The 17,012-nt window shown below is 36.2% G+C and overlaps 2 protein-coding genes across 2 annotated transcripts; both read left to right on the plus strand.

Moving 5' to 3' along the window:
* Positions 1-3,119: 3,119 nt before the first annotated feature.
* Positions 3,120-4,004, plus strand: LOC126489182 (taste receptor type 2 member 140-like). Its single transcript, XM_050123239.1, has one exon. The coding sequence runs from the start codon at positions 3,120-3,122 to the stop codon at positions 4,002-4,004; it is 885 nt and encodes a 294-aa protein (XP_049979196.1).
* A 6,782-nt stretch (positions 4,005-10,786) lies between these two features.
* On the plus strand, positions 10,787-11,694 carry LOC126489183 (taste receptor type 2 member 140-like). The gene is given in 2 exon segments (XM_050123240.1): positions 10,787-11,147; positions 11,150-11,694. Coding segments are annotated over 2 exon segments (906 nt in total).
* The last annotated feature ends 5,318 nt before the right edge of the window (positions 11,695-17,012 follow it).

Genomic DNA, 17,012 nt, shown 5'->3' on the forward strand with positions numbered 1-17,012 from the left:
AAAGATATTGAGCCTATAGTTCGTGATCCTAGAGAAGCTAAGTAATAAGGTGAACACAAAGAAAAACGTATATAGACTCATCTCAAACTTGGAAGCAGAGAAGATCACTTGACCAAATTGGCAGCACAGGGGTGGGGAGTAGAAGGGAGAAGGAGAGGGTTAAGGAGAACTTGAGGGAATAGGATAGTTGAGATAAAGAAAGGACAGAGATGAAATTGACTAAGGGCAGAGATGAGAGCAAGGAAAGAGATACTGATTGAGGGAACCATTACGGGGTTAACAATAAGCCTGGCTCTACAAAAATTCCCAGGAATCCACAAAGATGAACCCAGATAAGACCCTGAGCAATAGAGGAGACTGTGCCTGAACTCACCTTGCTCTGTAGTCATATTGATGATTATCTTAAATATCACCATAGAACCTATGTACAACAACAGAAGGAAACAGAGAGAGACCCACATCAGAGCACTGGACTGAGCTCCCAAGGTCCAGTTGAAGAGTGGAATGAGTGAGAGTATGAGCAAGGAGGTCAAGACCATGAGGGGTTCATCCATTGAGACAATTAGCCTGAGCTAATGGGAGCTCACCAACTCCAACTGGACTGAGAATGAACAAGCATGGCATTAAACTAGTCCCTCTAAATAGAGTTTACAGTTGAGGCATACTGAGGGGCCACTAACAGTGGCAATGGGATTTGTCTCTACTGCCTATACTGGCTTTTCGGAATCCTATTCTATTTGGATGCATATCTTGCTCAGCCTAGATGTAGTAGGGAGGGCCTTGAACTTTCCACAGGGCAAAGTGCCTTGCCCTCTCTTAGGATTGGAAGGGAGTGGGATGGGAGAGTTTGTGAAGGAATGTAAAGAGTGGAGGAAGTAGGAATTTGGATTAGTATTTTAAATTTAATAAAAATGATTTTAATAAAATCTCATATACTTTTCAAATGTGGATAATGTCACCATCATATTTCTTATTGCTTTTTATATGCAAAATACCATAGAAAACAAGATATATGAGATCTCAAACAGATTCATGTTCAAAATATTCATGAACTGTGTCATTCAAAGAGTGACTGGATTTATCAACATATGACTTATACATTTGCGGAGTGCCATGCACTGAGAATAGGACACTAGGACAGTATGCTTGTTTTTGCTGCTTTGTCTCTTGAATATGGGTTACTTCTCTCTTGAATCAGTGCCTTGCATCAATTCAGTAGGAGTTTGGGCTCTTTTCCAACAACTGTGTCAGAGACTTTCACAGCAATCTTGCCGCTATTAATACAATAGCAGTTTTGAATTTGAACAAAACAACTTGGCCTACAGAGTCCAGCAGCTACAGCTACTCCAGTAGAACTTCAAACATTTTCTGTTCAGAGTGGAAGGTGGAGAAGGGGGGCTCAGGGAAGCTCTTGGGCTGGCTTTACTGCCTCTCATGGATACAAGCTTCGTCACTTTTCTTAAAGGCCTTGAAGCTTTTGTACTAGCATTTGCTCCACACCACTCCACCCTTAATGTGTTTTGCATTTCTCTTTGTCATCTTCTGCCTCTTTGTTATGGGGAAAGAGCCATCCCATGAGGACCTTTCTGTGTTCAGGTATGTCAATGTTTCTATTCTAGAAATTTTGTCATTTTCTTTGCTTACTATTGCTCCAATTTTAGTTGTAATCCATCTTTCCCATATAATAACCTTTGACTTTTCCTTTAATCTAAACATTTTTGTTAGTGTTATGTTTATACAGGGTCTCACCAACTAGCCCAGTTTCCTTCAGTGCGAGCCACATATAGCATTGTATACCACTTGTCCAAGTTTAGTATGTTTTTGTCATATGTTATTCTGCTTTCTTATTTTAATACTTCTCGTTTTGTGTTATTGCTTCTTTGAATATCCATTAGGTCTTTTTTATTTTTATTTTTTATTGCTTTGTAAATAATACCATTCAAAGAAGTGGACATTATCCATTAGGTCTTGAAGAATATTCTGACCCTTTGCTCTCTTCCCTGGCTTGACTGGGCTATGTATTGTCCTTTATATGCCTAGATACTTACAGTGACATTACAGGAGCAAATGTCATTGAAAACTGGAGAGAAATGAATAGTGCCGAGTGCTCAAACTGGTGAAGGAATCAGATGTATTAACAAAGGTAGGAGACATGGATAATGAAGAGGATTCTTGTGCAAATGAATTCATGTAAATTAATTTCTGCTTTGTAACAAAATAGGAATTATTCCATATTTATTTAGTCACAAGTCTTTAGCATATTTACATTACTACTGCACAATTAAAAATGAAAGCAATTTTATACCATCTCCTAACAACTATCATATTATTAATTGTAAGTGAAATGCACAATAAATTTTAAGTACATTATAAACATGAATTATTTATGTCAGAAATGAAAGGGATTATGATCTAAATAAATGCATACTTATGAACTAGTGTATATGTGGATATGTATGCATGCACATATGACTGTATAAAAAGTAAAATTATTAATCTTCTCGGTTCCAGTATTTGAAGTATAACTAATGATGTAAGATTGTTAGGTAATTGTTTGCTTGTAGAAAGAACTTTGGAAAATATGTATAGGTGCCTAACTGGCTTCATTTTGAAATATTTAATGGAAATTTTTGTTGCATAGAAGTTAAGATATTTTGCTCTTTATGTGAGTTAAAATTTTATAATTTTTTCTTGTCAGAAAATAAATGATTAAAATTTAATATGTGAATAGTCAAGATAATGAAAATAAATTTATATGTTTTGAATACATTACATGAGAAGTCTACTTTCTTCAGCATCAACTATAAAGGATTCCAGTCCATTATGTATAAAGTATGAAGCAACTGGATGAAGCACACCTGGGTTTTCTTGCAAAATGTAAGATTTTTGTGAAAAACTCTATAAACCACTTCATTAGTAAGTCTGATGTGTACTTGACATTGCACATACGAGTTCGTTTAATTAGTATGTAATGAATTCTCAAGAATTAGCTAGACATACATCAGAAGATTGTATTCACAAATATTTTGAATTATAGTGAAATTCTGAACAGTCTCTTGGAAACAATGAATGGTCTCCTACATTACATATTATTAACTACATTAAGTGTGGAATTGCTAATGGGAAATTTAGGCAATGCATTCACAGTTTTGGTGAACGTTATGCACTGGTTAAAGAAGAGAAAGATATGTTTCATAGATCAGGTCTTGACTACTCTAGCAATTTCAAGAGTTGCTTTGCTCTTTTCACTAACTGTAGGTTTATTTGTATCTGAACAATACCCAGACATAATAATAACTAGAAGAATTATGAGACAAATTGGTATTTTCTGGACAGTAACCAATCATTTCAGTATCTGGCTTGCTACATGTCTCAGCATCTTCTATTTTCTCAAGATAGCCAATTTTTCCAACTCTATTTTTCTTCATCTAAAGTGGAGAGTAAAAAAAATGGTTTCAGGGACACTGTTGGCATCTCTGCTCATCTTGTTTTTAAACATTTTAGTTGTAAACACACATATTGATCTCTGGAATGACAGAGTTGAAGCCAATGCATTCTTTAGAGTTATCTCAAGTAATTATTCTCAAGTTCCTAGGCACATTTTACACACCAACACTATGTTCACACTCATCCCCTTCACCGTGACCCTGACCATGTTTCTCCTGCTCATCTTCTCCCTGTGGCGACATCTGAAGAACATGCAGTACAATGCCCAAAGGTCCAGAGATGTCAGCAAAGCGGCCGACATAAAGGCCCTGCAAATGGTGGTCAGCTTTCTGTTACTGTATTCCTTTTATTTTTTCTCACTTCTTTTGCAGTTTTGTAACATTAAGTATAAGCAACAAAGCTCAGTTTCTCTCCTTTTCTGGCTAATTGGAGTTGCTTTCCCTTCTGGCCACTCCTATGTCTTGATCCTGGGAAACACTAAGCTTAGACAGGCATTTATTTCCATGGTGTGGTGGCTGAGATGCAGGCTCAGTGCTGTGGAGCCCTCAGTTTTCTAACATGTACATCATCTTTTGTATTTTAGAAAAAAATTTGTTCTTAATAAATTATTTTTGTATAAATTTCAAACTTCTGTATTTCATTTGTAGCATTGTGAATTTTGCAAAGTTTTGTGTAGATTAGGTACTACCCTAACCATTAAAGACTTGGCAGAAAATATGGAAAGATCTATATTGTTTTTATAAGGATAGATATGAACTTTGACTTAATAAATATATGAACACCAAAATATTAGCAAAATTAATTTTTCTATCTAAATTATAATCTATAATTTGAAATTTTCAAATTATTTACTTTAAATGTAAAATACATGGGTGTATGTATTCATGTGGCAAGTATTCAATGTTGTTAAAACTGTTGTAAGAATTCTGGAACTCTTTAGAATGACCCCTTTATATTACTAGATTTGTTTTATCAAATTTTTGTCTTCTGAAATTGTTAATTTATTTTCGTACTTATTGGAAAAAATGTTGTTTTCATTTTCTGTATGTCTTTCAGAGACAATTTGAAGGGGATGCACATGTTATAAAATGTGAACATATGTAATAAGTAGCTACTTGGAGGAGGATATTATAGTACTTATACATGGCTCATTGACATTTGAAAATTTCAGCCTTTTTGGAATATTGTATGAATAAGTTCTCTTTTTGAAAAGAGGTTAAAGTTCTCAATTGGGAAACAGGAAAATTGTTCAGTGAGTAGTTGTTTGTTATTCTGTTGCTTAGGAACATTAAGAAAAGGAAGTATGTATATATTCAATGCTGAGAGAAGTGCTCTGTTTTGTAAAGTATCTGAAGTTGAATAAATTTTTAGAGATGGAACCTATGAATGTAAAATGCTAACAGTAAAAGATGAAGTTCAATAAAAGAAAAAAAAGATAAGAGTCAAAGTATAGCTTTCTTGATGAAAATAATTAAATAGAGTAAATATCAATACAAGATAAAATGCAAATTGCATAATGATAACATTTCAAACATAGTTTAATCCACAGGGCAATAAAAATGGAAATGCACAGAACAATTTTCACTAAAAAGCATCTCAGAGAAATCTCACATTTTCAGCATCAAGATGGAAGCCTGTTTAGTTTCCTTCTACTATGCTGCCAAGGTACTGGTAAAGCACAGAACACAGCATTCAATAGGATTTTAAAACACTATTTTAAATAACTTTTACACAACACATCTACCAAGATTCCTGTCTGTTAGTAGCTTTCACTTCATCAGCACATTAGATTTACTGCCATACCTAGACAGTGGAATTCTAGCTCAGTGATCACAGCAATGATTTCTTGAATGGCGTCTTGTTCTCAGCCTTGAATTGCTGTGTGTGTGTGTGTGTGTGTGTGTGTGTGTGTGTCACTTTTTCACTTAATATAATGAAGGCATAAGATATTAATTACCATCAGATAATTGTGGAGCAGAGAAATTTCCCAAGGAGATACTATAAATAACAAGACACTTTAGAAAGAAGAAGCTCTTCCTCATGAATGCAATTTATCTGCTGAAACAAAATCCTGATGCTGAAGAACCATTCATGATATCACCTGAGGACTGAAGCTCACACATTCCTGCATTCACCAATTCACCAGTTCTTCTTCTTCTTCTTCTTCTTCTTCTTCTTCTTCTTCTTCTTCTTCTTCTTCTTCTTCTTCTTCTTCTTCTTCTTCTTCTTCTTCTTCATTAAAAAATGTTTGTAACTTTAAAAATTTAAAGCTTTGCTGCATGACATTCACACTTCATGAACTCAAATTTCAAAGATGCTAGACAAAGGAAAATGCTTGCAAAACAATGAAAGGGAGTCTGCCTTTATTTGCATGCTAGTAAATTAGAATTCAGCTTTACCTCCAGGACAAACAAATGACTCCTGGGGCTGGGGTAAGGGTGTACATTGCATGGTTCGAGTTATTTTTGGATAGCAGGTTTTTTTCTATGAACTAGCATTGAACTAAGGGGTTGTCTTAGTTAATGTTGCATTCCTCCTTAACATAGTCCACAGAAAGTAAAAGTCAGTAGAAAATCATTCAGACTGAAAGGTTTGTGTGTGTGTGTGTGTGTGTGTGTGTGTGTGTGCGTGTAACAAAGATTATGAAAAAAAAACAGGTAGTGAATTTGAAAGGTAGCAAGAAGAAGTAAACAGGAGAGTTAAGATGGAGGAAAAAGGATGTAGAAATGATGCAAATACACTAAACTCTAAAAGGTAAATGACAAAATGAACATAAAAGAAATAAGATTTTATTGTCCACCCAGAAACGGTATTTGTAGAGATTTTTGTGTGGAGATTATTATACATAAACCAGTTATACAGGCTTTTACTACTGAGCATGCTTTTTTATTAAGGGAATTTGGTCTTGGAAAATCTGCCAGTGTCTTCATAGCATTGAAAATGGATTGAGTATTACTGGGAGAAAAGACATCCCTGGTGATAGAATTCTTACTTGTTGAACTATCTTCAGAATTATGTCCTTAAGCAAAGATAACATAGTGCATTCAACTGCAGTTCACCTGGGTTCAAATAACGAGCACGTGAAGAAAAGTGTCCTCAAAACCCATTGTGGAAGTGATCCTTGTACTGTCTGGTGTGCCTCAGCTTGTTTTGTTTGTTCAAGGTAGCTAAGATCTCTAATCTACATTTCCTTACCTAAAAAGGAGAGATTAGAATTTTCTCTGGTGATATATAGGGTTTTTGTTTTCTTTTCTTTGATTCTTTTATTTTGGACCTTTAGATTTTAGTCCTGTGCTCCAATGTGGGTTTCTGTGTCTGTCTCCTTTTATTGCCTGATGAAGGTTTAATATTCATGAGGATGCCTATATGTTTTTCTTTGAGTTCACCATCTTATTTAGCTTCTCTAGGATCATGAATAATAGGGTCAATGTCCTTTATTTATGTCTAGAAACCAAGTATGAGTGAGTACATCCCATGTTCCTCTTTTTGGGTCTGGCTTACCTCACTCAGGAGAGATTTTTCTATTTCCATCCATTTGTATGCAAACTTCAATAAGTCATTGTTTTTTACTGCTGAGTAGTACTCTAATATGTATATATTCCATACTTTCTTCATCCATTCTTCCATTGAAGGGCATCTAGGTTGTTTCCAGGTTCTGGCTATTACAAACAATGCTGCTATGATTCTTTTATTTTAAGAATATTTTTTATGATTTCCTTGAAAATTTCATGCAATTTATTTTGAACATATTATCTCTGTCCTCCTTTTCCAGTCCTAAGAGAAGTCAAGGTGCCCTGCCCTGTGGGAAGACCAAGGCCCTCCACCTTCCATCCAGGTCTAGGAAGGTGTGCATCCAATCAGACTAGGCTTCCAAAAAGTCAGTATATGCAGTGGAATCAAAACCCAGTGCATTATCATTGCCTTCTCAGTCAGTCCCCATTGTCAGCCACATTCAGAGAGTCCGGTCTAATCACATGCTCATTAATTCCCAGTTCAGCTGGCCTTGGTAAGCTCCCATTAGATCAGCCCCACCTTCTCAGTGGTCCTGAGACACTCACGTTCCTAACTTCCTTGTTCATATTCTCCCTCCTTCTGCTCTTCATCTGGACCCTAGAGCTCAGTTCAGTGCTCCAATGTGGGTCTCTGTCTCTATCTCCATCCATTGCCAGATGAAGGTTCTATGGTGATATGCAAGATATTCATCAGTATGGCTATGGGAGAAGGCCAGTTCAGACACCCTCTCCTCTGATGCCCAAGGACCTAGCTGGGGACATCCCCATGGACACCTGGGAACTCCTCTAGAGCCAAGTCTCTTGCCAACCCTAAAAATGCCTCCCTTAATTAAGATATCTTCTTCCCTGATGCCATACACACCTTTCATCCATCTCAACCATCCTATTCCCCCAAGCTCACCCCACAGCTCCCCTTCTTCCGTCTCTTTCTCCATCTTCCCTATCCCCCACCCAATGCCCACCCCCATGCTCCCAACTTTTGTCCAGTGATCTTGTCTACTCCCAAAATCCAGAAGGATAAATATATGTTTTTCTTTGGTTTCACCTTATTATTTAGCTTCTCTAGGGCCACAAATTATACTCTCAGTATCCTTTGTAAGATATAAGATTAACTTAAAAAATCAGAAGCCCTCTTATACAGAGAGAGCACAGAAGCAGAGAAGGAAATCAGAGAAACCTCACCTTCTACAATAGCCACAAATAGCATAAAGCATCTTGGGGTAACTATAACCAAGGAACTGAAAGATCTATTTGACAAGACTTTAAGTCTGTGAAGAAAGAAATTGAAGAGGATACCAGAAAATAGAAGGATCTCCCATGCTCTTTGATTGGGAGGATCAACATAGTAAAAGTGACACTTGTACCAAAAGTAATCTATAGATTCAATGCAATCCCCATCAAATACCCAACAAAATTCTTCACAAATGTTAAGAGAACAATAATAAATTTTATATGGAAAAACAATAAGCCCAGGATAGCCAAAACAATCCTATACAATAAAAGTACTTTTGGAGGCATTACCATACCTGACTTCAAACTCTATTACAGAGCTATAGTAATAAAAACAGCTTGGTACTGGCATAAAAACAGAGAAGTTGTCCAATGGAATCAAATTTAAAAGCTTTCTAAGTGTGCATATTGTATGCTCATAGAAGTGAAGCAACAAAATCTAGACTACAATGAATATTTTCCCTGCCACTGTGCAGTCCCTGGATGATCACTTACAAAATTAGACCTAATGCTCACAGGTTCTGTTATAGTTCAAAATGGAGGAATATCATCGATGATACAAGATATTCACCAGAAAAATTTCAAAACATAATAAATTTGAGGTCTCACACAGATTTATAATTAAAATAATCATGAACTGTGCCAATCAAAGAGTGACTGAATTTATAAACACATAAATTACACCTTTGCTGAATGCCCTGCACTGGGGATGGAAGGCTATGCTTTTTCTGTAGCTCTGTTTTTGCTGCTTTGTCTTTGGAATATAAGTTAATCCTTTTGCAAAGGAGTGCCTTGCATCAATTCAGTAGGAGTTAGGCTCTTTTCTACAACTGTGTCAGAGACTTTCACAGCAATCTTGCTGCTATTAATACAGTTGAAGTTTTGAATCTGAATAAAGCAACTTGGCCTAGAAGGTTCAGTGTCTACAGCCATTCCAGAAGAACCTCAAATGTTTCCTGTCCAGAGTGGAAGGAGAAGAGGGGCTCAGGGAAGCTGTTGGGCTGGTGTTACTGCCTCCCATGAATACAACCTTTGTCACTTTTCCTAAAGGTGTTGAAGCTCTTGGACTAGCATTTTCTCCACACTGCCCCACCCTCAATGTGTTTTGCATTTCTCTTTCTCTTCTGTTGCCTTTTTGCTATGGAAAGAGCCATCCCATGAGGACCTTTCTGTGTTCAGGTATGTTAATGTTTCTGTTTTAGAAATTCTGTCACTTACTTTGTTCACAATTACCAGTTATAATCCATCTTTCATATGCAATAGTCTGTGGCTTTTTCTTCTTTCTCATCATTTTGTTAGTGTTATGTTGATACAGGGTCTCACTAACTGGCCCAGTTTCCTTCAGTGCTGAGCCATGTATACCGGTGTGCACCACTAGGCCAAGTTTACTATAGTTTTTGATACATGTTTTTCTGTTTTCTTGCTTTAATACTTCTCTTTTGTGTTATTGCTCCTTTGACTATTCATTGGGTCTTGAAGAATGTTATGAACCATTGTTCCATTCCCTTTCTATCCTGGGCTCTATATTGCTCTTTATATGCCTTGATACCTACAGTGACACTACAGGAGCAAATGCCAGTGCAAACTGAAGGAAAATGAATAGTGCCTAGTGTTCATACTGGAGAAGGAATCAGATGCATTAACAAATGTAGGAGGCATGGATAATGAAAAAGATTCTTGTTGTGCAAATGAATTCATGTAAACTTATTGTCTTTGTAACAGAATAGGAATTATTCCATATTTCTTTACATGTTTGAAGAAGATAGTCACAAGTCTTTAGAATATTTACCTTACTATTGCATCAATTAAAAATGGAAGCAATTTTATACCATCTCCTAACAACCATCACATTACTAATTGTAAGTGAAATGTACAATAAATTTAAATAAATGATAAATCTGAATTATTTCAATCAGACATGAAAGGGATTATGATGTAAAATGCATATTTATGAACATAGCATATATTAGTATCTTTGTATGTGTATGCATGCATATATAACCTTATAAAATGTAAAATTATTAATCTCAGCCCCAGATATTTGAAGAGTAACTAAGTAGGTAAGATTACTAGGCAATTGTTTGCTTAGAGAAAAAAATCTTTTGAAAAAAAAATATATATAAGTGCCTACCTGGCTTCATTTTGAAATATTTATTGGAAATCATACATTACACAGAAGTTAAGATACTTTGCCTTTCATGTGAGTTAGAATTTTATCATTTTTCCTTATCAGAGATTAAATGGTTACAATTTAATATGCAAAAAGTCAAAGAAATGCAAATAAATTTATTTATTTTGATGACAGTGCATGAGAATTTTGCTTTCTTTAGCATCAACTATGGAGGACTCCGGTACATTGTGTGTAAGGCATGAAGCATCTGGATCAAGCTCACCGGGGTTTTCTTGCAAAGTGTAAGATTTTTGTGAAGAAAACTACAAGCCACTTCATTAGAATATCTTGATGTTTACTTGACATTGTATGTATGAGTTCAGTAAATTAGTATGTTATGAATTCTCAAGAATCAGCTAGACACACATCAGAAGACTGTATTCACATATATGAGTATAGTGTAATTCGGAACATCATATTGGAAACAATGAATGGTGTCTTGTATTACCTATTATTAACTATTTTAAATGTGGAATTGCTAATGGGAAATTTAGGCAATGCATTCACAGTGTTAGTGAACGTTATGGACTGGGTAAAGAGAATAAAAATATCTTTCATAGATCAGATCTTGACTACTCTGGCAATTTCCAGAATTGCTTTTCTCTTTTCACTAACTGCAAATTTATTTGTATATAAATTCTATCCATCCATAGTAATAACTAGAAGAATTGTGAGACAAACTTGTATTTTCTGGACAGTAACTAATCATTTCAATATCTGGCTTGCTACATGTCTTAGCATCTTCTATTTTCTCAAGATAGCCAATTTTTCAAACTCTATTTTTCTTCAGGGACACTGTTGGCATCTCTGCTCCTCTTGTTTTTAAATGTTTTAGTCATAGATACACACACTGATGTCTTCATTTACAGAATTGAAGCAAATATATTCTTCAGTGTTATCTCAAGTAATTATTCTCAAGTTGCTAGGCTCGTTTTACTTACCAACATTATGTTCACACTCATCCCCTTCACCATGACCCTGACCGTGTTTCTCCTGCTCATCTTCTCCCTGTGGAGACATCTGAAGAACATGCAGTACAATGCCAAAGGCCCTAGAGATGTCAGCAAGGCAGCCCACATAAAGGCTCTGCAAATGGTTGTCACATTCCTGCTACTATACAGCATTTTTTTTCTGTCACTTCTTTTGCAGTTTTGTAACATTAAATATAAGCAGAGAAATTCAGTGTCTCTGCTTTTATGGACTGTTGGAATTGCTTTCCCTTCTGGCCACTCATATGTCTTGATTCTGGGAAACACTAAACTTAGACAGGCATTTATTTCCACGATGTGGTGGCTGAGGTGCAGGCTCAGTGCTGTGGAGCCCTCAGTTTCCTAAAATGTATATCATCGTTTGTATTTTATAAGAACATTAGTTCTTAATAAGTTATTTTCGTATAAATTTCAACCTTCTGTACTTCACTTGTAACATTTTGAATTTGGCAAAATTTTGTATACTTTAGGTATTTCTCTAACTATTACTCCGTTGTCAGAAAATATGAAAATATATATATTATTTTATAAGGATAAATATAAATATGGACTAAATATGTATATGAACAAATAACATTAGCAAAATATAATTTTATATATAATTAATCACTTTGACATTTTAAAATGTTTTATGTTAATATGGAAAATACATGTTTGTATATTTTCATGTAGCATGTGTCCAATGATGTTAAATCTGTTGTAAAATTCTGTGACTCTTTAGGAGGAATCCCTTCATATTACTAGGTTTGTTTTATCATTTTCCTCTTCTAACATTGTTTATTTATTTACCTATTTATTGAAAAAATGTTGAGTTTATTTTTGTATGTCTTCCAGAGACTGTTTGATGGGTATGCACTTGTTATAAAATGTGAACATTTGTAATAGGTAACCTCTTGAAGGAGGATTTTATAGTACTTATAGATGGCTCATTGAAATTTGAAAATTTCAACCTATATTTGAATATTGTATGAATAAATTTCATTTTTGAAAAGATGTTAAAGGACTGAATTGCTAAGCAGGAAAATTGTGTAGTGAATAGTTGTTTGTTATTCTGTTACTTAGGAAGCAATAAGAAAAGAAAGTACATATATATTCAGTGCTGAGAGAAATGTTCCGCTTTGTAAAGTATCTGTAGTTGAATGAATTTTAGTGATGGAACCTATGAATATGAAATGCTATCAGTCAAAGTTGAAGTTCAATAAAACCAAAACTAGATAAGAATCAAAGTATGGATTCTTGGTGAAAATAGAGTACATATGAAAGAAAGATAAAATGTAAATTGCATAATGTTAACATTTCAAACACAATATAATCCACAGGGAGATAAAAATGGATGTACACAGAACAATTTTCACTAAAAAAACAAATTTCAGAGAAATCTCACATTTTCAGTATGAAGATGGTAGCCTGTCCACTTTCCTTCTACTATGCTGCCTTGGCACTGGGAAACCACAGAACACAGCACTCAGTATGCTTTTAAAGCATTATTTCAAATAACTCATATACAGCACTCTAACAAGATTCCTGTCTACTAGAAGCTTTACTTCATCAGGACACTAGATTTACTGCAATACCCAGACAGTGGAAATCTAGCTCAGTGATCATAGCAATAATTTTTTGAATGGTGTCTTGTTCTCAGCTTTGGATTACTGTGTGTGTGTGTGTGCTTGTGTGTGCACTTTTTGACTGAATATAATGAAGCTACAAGACATTAATTACCAGCAGATAATTATAGAGAAGAGGAATTTCCCAAGGAGATCCTATAGACAATGAGACACCTTAGAAAGAAAAAAAAAACCTCTTCTTCATGAATACAATTCATATGCTTAAACAAAATCCTGATGTTGAAGGACCATTCACCATATCACCTGAGGACTAAAACTCACCCATCCCTGTCTTCATCATTAACTCCTTTTTCTTCTGTTTTTAAAATTTATTTATAAAAATTTCCACCTCCTTCCATCCAACTCCCTCCACTTTCCCTCCCCTCCCTCTCCAGTCCTAAGAGAAGTCAGGGTGCCCTGCCCTGTGGGAAGTCCAATGCCCTCCCCGCTCCATCCAGGTCTAGGACGGTGTGCATCCAAACAGACTAGGCTCTCAATAAGCCAGTACATGCAGTAGAATCAAAACCCAGTGCCATTATCATTGGCTACTCAGTCAGCCCTCATTGTCTTCCACTTTCAGAGTCCAGTTAGATCACATGCTCGTTCAGTCCCAGTCTAGCTGGGTTTGTTGTGCTCCCATTAGATCAGTCCCCTTGTTCTCAACAGAAGAAGTTCAAATGGCCAAAAGACACTTAAGGTCATGCTTAACCTCCTTGGAGATCAGGGAAATGCAAATCAAAACAACTTTGAGATACCATCTTACACCTGTCAGAATGGCTAAAATCAAAAACACCAATGATAGTCTATGCTGGGGAGGATGTGGAGTAAGGGGTACACTCATCCATTGCTGGTGGGAATGAAAACTTGTGCAACCACTTTGGAAATCAGTGTGGCAGGTTTCTCAGAAAACTGGGAGTCAACCTACCTCAGGATCCAGCAATTCCACTCTTGGGAATATACCCAAGAGATGCCCAATGATACTACAAAAGCATTTGTTCAACTATGTTCATAGCAGCACTATTTGTAATAGCCAGAACCTGGAAACAACCTAGATGCCCCTCAATAGAAGAATGGATAAAGAAGGTGTGGTGCATATATACTTTAGAGTTCTACTCAGCTGTAAAAAACAATGACATATTGAATTTTTCATGCAAATGAATGGAAATAGAAAACACTATCCTGAGTGAGATAATCCATACCTAAAAAGATGACTATGGTATGTATTCATTCATAAGTGGATTCTAGCCATAAACAAAGGACATTGAGCCTATAATTCATGATCCTAGAGAAGCTAAATAAGAAGGTGATCCCAAAGAAAAACATATATTTATCCTCCTAGATATTGGAAGTAGACAAGATCGCCAGGCAATAGTTGGAAGCATGAGGGTGTGGGTGGGGTGGGGGGAAGGTAAGATGAAAAGAGAGAAGGCAGAAGGGGAAGATTGGGGAGAGCTTGGAGGAATTGGATGTTTGAGATGGAGGAAGGACAGATATGGGAGCAGGGAAGAAGATATCTTAATTAAGGGAGTCATTTTAGAGTTGGCAGGTACTTGGCTCTAGACAGTTCCCAGGTGTCATTCTTTGTTGTTTTTTTTTTAAACAAACAAAACTTTGTAATTTTAAAACTTATAAAACTTTGCTGAATGAGTTCAAATTTCAAAGAAGCTAGGCAAAGGAAAATGCTTGCAAAACAATAAGAGAGAGTATGCCTGCATTTGCATGCTAGTAAATGAGAATTCAGCTTTATCTCCAGGACCAGCAGTTGAAGTCTGGGGCTGGTGGTGAGGTCATACAATGCATGGTTAGAGTTGTTGTGGGATAATAGCTTTTTTCTATGGATCTAGCATTGAGCTAAGGGGTTGTCTTAGTTAATGCTGCGTTCCTCCTGAACACGGTCCACAGAATGTAAAAGCCAGTAGAATATCATTCAGACTGAAAGATTTATTTGTGTGTGTGTGTGTGTGTGTGTGTGTGTGTATAACAAAAATTACGAAAAAACCAGGTCATGAATTTGAAAGAGAGCAAGAAGAAGTATATGGGAGATTTTCGAGGGAGCAAAAAGGATTTAGAAATGGTGCACATACAATAAACTCTCAAAGGTAAATGAAAAAATGAACGAAAGGGAAATAGGACTCCTTGTCCACCCAGAAACAGTATTGCTAGAATTTTGGTCAGGAGATTATTAATCATAACCAGTAACAAGGCTTAGTTAATGCCGAGCTTGTTTTTCATCCAGTTAGTGTGAGAATATTTGGATTTGGAAAATCTGCCAATGTCTTTATAACATTGAAAATGGCTTGGGTATTACTGGGAGGAAAAGATGTCCCTGGTAATAGAATTCTTACTCCCTGAACTGTCTCCAGAATTGTTTCCTTTGGTAAAGTTAACCTAGTGCATTCAATCTGGGTTCAAATAACGAGCACGTGAAGAAGGGTGTCCTTAAAGTCCCTGGTGAAAGTGATCCTTGTACTGTCTGGTTTGCCAATAGCCTCAGCTTGTTTTGTTTGTTCATGGTGGCTAAGATGAAATCCTACATTTCCTTACCTCAGAAGGAGAAATAAGAATTTACTCTTGTGATATATACGGTTTTTGTTTTCTCTTTTCTTTGATTCTTTTAAGAACATTTTTATTAATTCTTTGAAAATTTTATGCAATGTATTGTGAACACATTACGTCAGTCCTCCATCCACTCCCATAATCATTGCCCACTCTCCTCTACCTTCACACCCAAATTTTGAGTTCTCTTCATTGCTCTTCATCCACATGGAGTCCACTTTTTGTTGCTACACTATTCTTGAGATGAGGCCTGCCCCAGTGTGTGGTTACCCACGACTCCACTGATTCTTCTCTCACAGCTATTAAAGCCTGTAGTTTCTCAGTTAGAAGTAGGGTTTTGTGTCTTCCTTCCTCTCTCTATATTGGGGTTTTGTCTAGATTGAGCTTGTTCAGGTTTTATGCATGTTGTTACAACTGCTGCAAATTCATTTGTCCAACTGTCCTGTTTTATCAGAAAAAGAAAGCCAACCATTTTTTTTTGCTGTCACCCACTCTTTCCATCTCTCACAGTCTTCCTAGTCCTATTCCTTGATAATCCCCGAGGCTTGAGGGGAGGGGTGTGTTATGAGTGCTCAGTTTAGAGCTGAGAAGTCCCCAGACTTTTCTTCTGTATATATGGGCAGGTTAGGGTTTCTATATTCATTGCTATTTACCACAGGAGAAGCTTCTCTGATGGGGGCTAAAATATGCTATGATTAAATTTCAAGTCATCAGTAGTTTGTAAATTCATTTGGTGGTTCTGTAAATTCATTTGGTGGTTCTTTGAAAGTTTAATACAATGTCCTTGATTAGAACAACAAGTCATTAGGAGTCCTTAAGTTTATTTGGTAGTTTTTTTGAAAATTTAATATAATGCATTTTGACCATATTCAGCTCTTTCCACTTCTTCTCTCCACCCCTTATATCCTCCATTCTCCCAACTGTATATTCTTCCTCCTTTCTGAGGAAATGCTTTATTATGTTGCTCTAAAGATGAAATATGTGCAAAGTATTCCTGGTGCTAATGTCATCTTCTCTGGGCAAGTCTGGCCATCCTAGGAACTGCTTGATCTTCATGTGGAACCTCAAGTGTTTCTTGTGCAGAACAGAAGATGCAGAGGTGGAGCCCATTAGGGTGGTATGTGTTACTCTCTCCTGGTGGACACAAGTTCTGTTACTTCTAAAAACCTTGCATTTCTAGCAGTAGCATCCTCTCTACATTGCCCCACCCCTGGACCTTGGAGTGTATTTCATTTCTTTTTGTCTCCTTTCTCTTTTTTGTTTTATAGAAGGAGCCATGTCAGGAGGACATTTCTGTGTCCACAATGATGGTATGCTCATTCTTCTTTTCTTAGCAACTTCCCTGAAAACTTTTTACATGCTTATGCAATTATCTTTTTTATCTTCCCAGTATAGTTGTTTTGTAATTGTTGGGCATTTGCTCCATTCTCCATCCTGGAATACCTCATGCCTTGCCTGTAATCTACAAAGGATTTGTTTTAAACAGTGTCTTATTTATCTCTTA

The sequence above is a fragment of the Alexandromys fortis genome, unplaced genomic scaffold (genome assembly GCF_014885135.2).
Source record: "Alexandromys fortis isolate MF-2015 unplaced genomic scaffold, M_Fortis_MF-2015_v1.1 scaffold_223, whole genome shotgun sequence".
Classification (NCBI taxonomy): domain Eukaryota; kingdom Metazoa; phylum Chordata; class Mammalia; order Rodentia; family Cricetidae; genus Alexandromys; species Alexandromys fortis.

What these genes read in the sequence shown, in the direction of transcription:
- LOC126489182 (XM_050123239.1), top strand. Translation starts at nt 3,120, where the DNA reads ATGGGAAATTTAGGCAATGCATTCACAGTTTTGGTGAACGTTATGCAC.